General features: G+C 52.5%; 1 protein-coding gene across 1 annotated transcript in view; it reads right to left on the bottom strand.

The window, feature by feature from the left end:
- CGN (cingulin) overlaps positions 1-6980 on the bottom strand; it is a 118589-nt gene that overhangs the window by 50911 nt on the left and 60698 nt on the right. The window contains exons 6-9 of the mRNA XM_015416026.1: positions 6917-6977; positions 4251-4392; positions 3121-3333; positions 327-475 (exon numbers count right to left, since the gene is read on the bottom strand). Of these exons, the coding sequence (XP_015271512.1) occupies positions 327-475; positions 3121-3333; positions 4251-4392; positions 6917-6977 (565 nt within the window). The remainder of the gene's footprint in view (positions 1-326; positions 476-3120; positions 3334-4250; positions 4393-6916; positions 6978-6980) is intronic.

Below are 6980 nucleotides of genomic sequence, written 5' to 3'. Positions count from 1 at the left end.
TGGAGATGCCGGGGATTGAACCTGGGACCGTCTGCATGCCAAGCAGAGGCTCTTCCACTGAGCCACAGCCCCTCTTTACAGCTCTCCAGGGTCTCAGGCGGAGGTCTTTCCCTTTCCAGTTCTGGAAAGGGGGGGGGGGAGGACATGACTGAGCATGATTCCCATTGGCCAGCTGGTCGTCCTTTCAGTGCTCCACCAGGCTCCGCCCTCTTCTCTGAAGCTGAACCTATTTCTGATTTCTTTCTGAACCTTGGAGTATGTAGAGAGCTGTGTGTACCCAACCCCAGCTGGGAAAAAGGGGCTGGTTAAGGAGGGAGGGGCCTTACTCCTGCTTGGTGCTCCGCAGGTCTTCCTTGTTCCGCTGAAACATCTCCTTCCAGTGGGCGGTCTCCTCGTTGCTCTCCTCCAACTCCCTCTGAAGGTTCCTCACCACCGAGTTGATCTTCTGCCTCTCGGCCTCCAGGCTGGCCTGGTCCTGGACGGGAACAAAACGCGACCCACAGATTTGGTGTGTGTGGGGGGGACTCTACAGAGGGCGGTTTGACCGCATGACATCCCTGCCATCCTAACTTTCTCTTTGCAGGGAATGAAATGGAGGGTGGTTTGCCTGCGTGAGCCCCACCTCTCTGACCCTGACACCCTAGCTTTCTGCTTGCAGGGAATGTGACAGAGGGTGGTTTGACTGCATGAGCCCCCCCCATCCCTGGCATCCTAACTTTCTCTTTGCAGGGAATGAGACGGAGGGTGGTTTCCCTGCGTGAGCCCCACCTCTCTCACCCTGACACCCTAGCTTTCTGCTTGCAGGGAATGTGACAGAGGGTGGTTTGACTGCATGAGCCCCCCCCATCCCTGACATCCTAACTTTCTCTTTGCAGGGAATGAGACGAAGGGTGGTTTGCCTGTGTGAGCCCCACCTTTCTGACCCTGACACCCTAGCTTTCTGCTTGCAGGGAATGTGACAGAGGGTGGTTTGACTGCATGAGCCCCCCCCATCCCTGGCATCCTAACTTTCTCTTTGCAGGGAATGAGACGGAGGGTGGTTTCCCTGCGTGAGCCCCAGCTCTCTCACCCTGACACCCTAGCTTTCTGCTTGCAGGGAATGTGACAGAGGGTGGTTTGACTGCATGAGCCCCCCCCCCCTCCCTGACTTCATAACTTTTTCTTTGGAGGGATGTGAGCCCCACCTTTCTGACCCTGACACCCTAGCTTTCTGCTTGCAGGGAATGTGACAGAGGGTGGTTTGACTCCATGAGCCCCCCCCCCATCCCTGACATCATAACTTTCTCTTTGCAGGGAATGAGACGGAGGGTGGTTTCCCTGCGTGAGCCCCAGCTCTCTCACCCTGACACCCTAGCTTTCTGCTTGCAGGGAATGTGACAGAGGGTGGTTTGACTGCATGAGCCCCCCATCCCTGACATCCTAACTTTCTCTTTGCAGGGAATGAGACGGAGGGTGGTTTGCCTGCGTGAGCCCCACCTCTCTGACCTTGACATCCTAGCTTTCTGCTTTCAGGGAATGCGACAAGAGGGTGGTTTGACTGCATGAGCCCCCCCCATTCCTGACATCCTAACTTTCTCTTTGCAGGGAATGAGCCTCATCTCTCTTACCTTGACATCCTAGCTTTCTGTTTGCAGGGAATGAGACAGAGGGCAGTTTGACTGCATGAGCCCCCCCCATCCCTGACATCCTAACTTTCTCTTTGCAGGAAATGAGACGGAGGGTGATATGACCGCATGACCCCCCCCATCCCTGACATCCTAACTTTCTCTTTGCAGGGAATGAGCCTCATCTCTCTTACCTTGACATCCTAGCTTTCTGTTTGCAGGGAATGAGACAGAGGGCAGTTTGACTGCATGAGCCCCTCCCGAAATCCTAGCTTTCTGCTTGCAGGGAATGAGACAGAGGGCAGTTCGACTGCATGAGCCCCCCCCCCCCATTCCCATCCTAACTTTCTCTTTTCAGAGAATGAGATGGAGGGTGGTTTGACTACATGAGACCCTCATCCCTGACATCCTAACTTTCTCTTTGCAGGGAATGAGACGGAGGATGGCTTGACATCACGAGCCCCACTCTTTGACCCTGTCATCCTAGCTTTCTGCTTGCAGGGAATGACCCCATCCCTGACATCCTAACTTTCTCTTTGCAGGAAATGAGACGGAGGGTGATATGACCGCATGACCCCCCCCATCCCTGACATCCTAACTTTCTCTTTGCAGGAAATGAGACGGAGGGTGATATGACCGCATGACCCCCCCCATCCCTGACATCCTAACTTTCTCTTTGCAGGAAATGAGACGGAGGGTGATATGACCGCATGACCCCCCCCATCCCTGACATCCTAACTTTCTCTTTGCAGGAAATGAGACGGAGGGTGATATGACCGCATGACCCCCCCCATCCCTGACATCCTAACTTTCTCTTTGCAGGAAATGAGACGGAGGGTGATATGACCGCATGACCCCCCCCATCCCTGACATCCTAACTTTCTCTTTGCAGGAAATGAGACGGAGGGTGATATGACCGCATGACCCCCCCCATCCCTGACATCCTAACTTTCTCTTTGCAGGAAATGAGACGGAGGGTGATATGACCGCATGACCCCCCCCATCCCTGACATCCTAACTTTCTCTTTGCAGGAAATGAGACGGAGGGTGATATGACCGCATGACCCCCCCCATCCCTGACATCCTAACTTTCTCTTTGCAGGAAATGAGACGGAGGGTGATATGACCGCATGACCCCCCCCATCCCTGACATCCTAACTTTCTCTTTGCAGGGAATGAGACGGAGGATGGCTTGACATCACGAGCCCCACTCTTTGACCCTGTCATCCTAGCTTTCTGCTTGCAGGGAATGAGACAGGGGGCAGTTCGACTGCATGAGCCCACCCACTCCATCCTAACTCTTTTCAGGGAATGAGACCAAGGGTGGTTTGACTGCATGAGCCCCCCCCCCCCCCGACATCCTAGGTTTCTATTTGCAGGGAAATGGACAGAGAGCGATTCGACTACATGAGCTCCCTCCTGTTGCCTGAAGCAGGATAGCTCAGACCAAGGGCTGACCGTCCCCCCCCCTCCAAGTCCTTGTTTTGCCCGCTGGACCTGAAACGGCCCCTCCCACCTGCGACACGCCCTCCATGTTGCGCCGCAGGTGCTCCACGTCTTCCTGGTACTGCTGCCGGAGCCGGTCCAGCTCCTTGTCGTGGCTGGCCACCTCCTCCTTCAGGACCCCCTTCAGGGCCGTCAGCTCCCGCTCCCGCTGGTGCAGCTGCTCCTCCTGCTTCTGCCGGGCGCTCAGCACCGCCTCCAGCTCCTCCCGGGTCTCCAGCAGCTCCTGGGGAGGTGGGGGAGAAAGCACAGCGGTGAGCTCTTTCCGGCACTGTCACGGCTCAGGTGGGGGTGTCACCACTGACGCTGCCACCACTCTGGATTTAGGATCCCTTGAGAAGGCCTAGAGTGCCCTCCCAAGACCTTCAGTCCTCCCTTTTGACCGAATAATAGGCGTGAGGATTAGGCAGAGTACAACAAGGAAAAGGTTTATTTTATAGGCGGTCAAACAACAAGGTGCAGAATAACACTAAGTGGGTGAAAAGGAATCAAATGCTTAAACGTGTTTAAATATATACTGTTCCTAGCTCACTATTAAGTGTCCTCAGTCTGCTCACCCTTCTTCTCAGGATGACAATCTCTTCCCCTGCAGCAGCCTTCCTTCTGGCTCTGCCCTCTGGGAAGAAGAACCGCTTTTCCTGCTGCTCCAGATCTTTTATTCCAAGCCCACCTCTTTTCCTATTGGTCAATTTTGGCTCCAAAACCTCTCAGGGGCTTCTGGGAGTTGTAGGCCCAGCCTCACCTACTGCTAGCCAGGCTCTCTGGGCCTAGTAGGCCTCTGGTGGCACAGCCCAGATCATGACAGGCACCCTTAACCGACACGACGAAGGTTGCGGTGAGCTGTCACCAGCGAGGCCCGGACAATGGGTAAGAACTAGGGAATTGTGGGACAACAGCGGGAGGATCCTATGGATCCGTTTTGCTGACGGCAGCCTACGGGGGGGGGGGGGGGATGACACAACTTTAAGGTTCGGCAGCACCTTAAAGATTAACGAAATTTGCGGCCGGGCACGAACTTTCGTGAGTCACCACTCACTTCTTCGAACCTGAAGCGAAACCCGAATCTCAGCACAGAGAGTCTCCGTTGCAAAGAACTACTAGTCCCACTCTGAAGCCCCATGAGAGCTGAGAGTAACCCCCTACCTGCAGCAAGGATTCCCGGCTAGGGGTGTCCCCCGAGGGCTCCCGGAAGCGGTCCAGCTCGTCCTGCATCTCTGTCAGCTGCTCTTCCAAGTCGGCCACCTTCGCCGCCGTCTGCTCTTTGAGCATTTTCGCCTCCTTCAGCCTGCAAAAGTTTTGAAAAGTGAGACTCCTCATCTTCCGAACCCTGCAGAGAGGGGACTCTGAACTCGAACACACAACTCCGTGCCAATGCATTTTAATGATTATTACTATTTATTTGATTTATATACTGCCTTTCTTCCAATGGGGCTCAGGGAGGTTTACAACAGTTTATAAATACAAGTCGGGAAATACAATAAGTATATACATGCCGTTTAAAATCTAAAAACAGTAAATACTTTGCGGTCCAAAAAAAGCGGCCCTGAGTATGTTTGCAGAGAGGACCCTACAATTAAACAATATCAAGGCCTGTGACAGAAATGTTCTAGAGGCTTTTAGAGCTGCTGAGCACCATGCAAAAGGCACTGGACCTGACCTATCCATGCAAGGCATAAGAACGTAAGAGAAGCCATGTTGGATCAAGCCAATGGCCCACCCAGTCCAACACTCTGTCACACAGTGGACAAAATCCGGGGGCCATCAGGAGGTCCACCAGCGGGGCCAGGACTCCAGAAGCCCTCCCACTCTTGCCCTCCAAGCACCAAGAAGACAGAGCATCACTGTCCCAGACATAAGAACGTAAGAGAAACCATGTTGGATCAGGCCAATGGCCCACCCAGTCCAACATTCTGTGTCACACAGTGGCCAAAACCCAGGGGCCATCAGGCGGTCCACCAGTGGGGCCGGAACTCAAGAAGCCCTCCCACTCTTGCCCCCCAAGCACCAAGAAGACAGAGTATCTCCTGATGTTGCCTCCTGGCTCTGGGTGACGGTGGTATTTTACTAGCTCTTTAAAGGGTTCTTTAGCTTGGAGATAACGACGGCTGAGGGGTGATGTGATCGAGGTTTAGAGATGTGAAGGCCTGCGGAAAAAACGCCGGAAAATTCAGGGAAAAAGCCGTCCCCCCCCCCCATTTTTTTCCTGAAGCCTTTTTTGTGTTGTTTTCCCCCCGGAAAATTGGGGAAAAAGTTGATTATGGAACACTTAGAGGACAACGACATCACTGAGGAAGCGAAGAAGATGGCATGCCTGCTGAGTTCCTGTGGGAAAGGCATCTTCGTCATCGCCAGGTCATTGGTAGCTCCAGCCGATTGATCTAATTTCTGTGCACTGAGGACAAGCAAGTCCTAGGTTACAAACCGAACTCTCCAATGCAAGAACAAGATGCATTTCTTCCTTTAGGAGGTTCTATTGTCACAAGAAAAGAAAAAGGTTTCAGTTTTGTTTTTGCATGTGGGTGGGTATTCTGTTTATAATAATTGTTTGGATACACTATATGTTTAATAGGCTAGTTGTGATAATTTCATGCCAAGTAAAAATGTCCATTGTCATATTTTATGTTCCTAAAGTAACAGAATGACTTTCAATCTGGAAAAGAAAGAAGTGCTAATGTAGCATTTTTTTCAATTTTTCTGAAAATTTCAGTTTTTTTCGGGGGGGAAACTGGTTTTTTCCCAAGCTTCAAAATTTCCGGAAACTGTACATCTCTCTCGAGGTTTACAATATTATGCATGGGATAGAGCAGGTAGAGAAAGAAGTCCTTTCCTCCCTTTCTCACTTTCTCACAAGACAAGAACTCGTGGGCATTCCATGAAATTGCTGAGCAGAATGGATAAAAGGAAGTCCTTCTTCACCCAAAGAGTGATTAACACATGGAATTCACTGCCACAGGAGGTGGTGGCAGCAGCTACAAGCATGGACGGATTCAAGAGGGGATTGGATAAGCATATGGAGCAGAGGTCCATCAGTGGCTGTTAGCCACAAGGTATAGATAGGAACTCTAGGCCTGGGGCAAGGGATGCTCTGTCTTCTTGGCAGGGGTCGTTTCATAGAAAAAGAGCTAGGGGAACTCATTAGCATAGCTCATTAGCATATGCCACACCCCCTGACATCACCGGAAGTGTGTCATAAGGCCACACCCCCTCACATCACCGGAAGTGTGTCATAAGGCCACACACCCCGCCCCCAATGGTCCCGGCCGCCGCTGCTGGCCTTGCAGCTCCACTGCCGAGCCCCATGAGGGGCCCGGCGGTGGACCTGCAAGGCCGGCGGGTATGGACGGCTTCAAAAGGGAATTAGATAAGCATATGGAGCAGAGGTCCATCAGTGGCTATTAGCCACAAGGTATAGCTAGGGGCTCTGGGGCAAGTGATCCTCTGCTTCTTGGTGCTTGGGGGGGGGGGCAACAGTGGGAGGGCTTCTAGTGTCCTGGCCCCACTGCTCGACTTCCTGATGGGACCTGGTCTTTTTGGCCACTGTGTGACACAGAGTGTTGGAGTGGATGGGCCACTGGCCTGATCCAACATTGGCTTCTCTTATGTTCTTATGTGTTTTAATTGTGTTAATTGTGTATATTGCATTTTTATCAAATTCAATGTCATCCGCCCTGAGCCTGCCATGCGGGGAAGGCGGGATATGCGTCGAATAAAATAAATTTAAAAAATATAAATAAAAGTATCTACTCTCCCCCCCCCCATGTTCCCCATCCAGGTTACGGAGTTCCAGAGGGTGGGGGAAGTGGACTTACTCCTTCAGGCTGCTCTGCAGCTCCTGCGTCTTCTTCTCGAAGGCCTCTCGAAGCCGACGGCCTT

The sequence above is a fragment of the Gekko japonicus genome, unplaced genomic scaffold, assembly GCF_001447785.1.
Source record: "Gekko japonicus isolate JY-2015 unplaced genomic scaffold, Gekko_japonicus_V1.1 scaffold226, whole genome shotgun sequence".
Lineage (NCBI taxonomy): Eukaryota > Metazoa > Chordata > Lepidosauria > Squamata > Gekkonidae > Gekko > Gekko japonicus.
The sequence above is the reverse complement of the archived record's forward strand: the minus strand, read 5'-3'. Positions and strand labels throughout refer to the sequence as shown.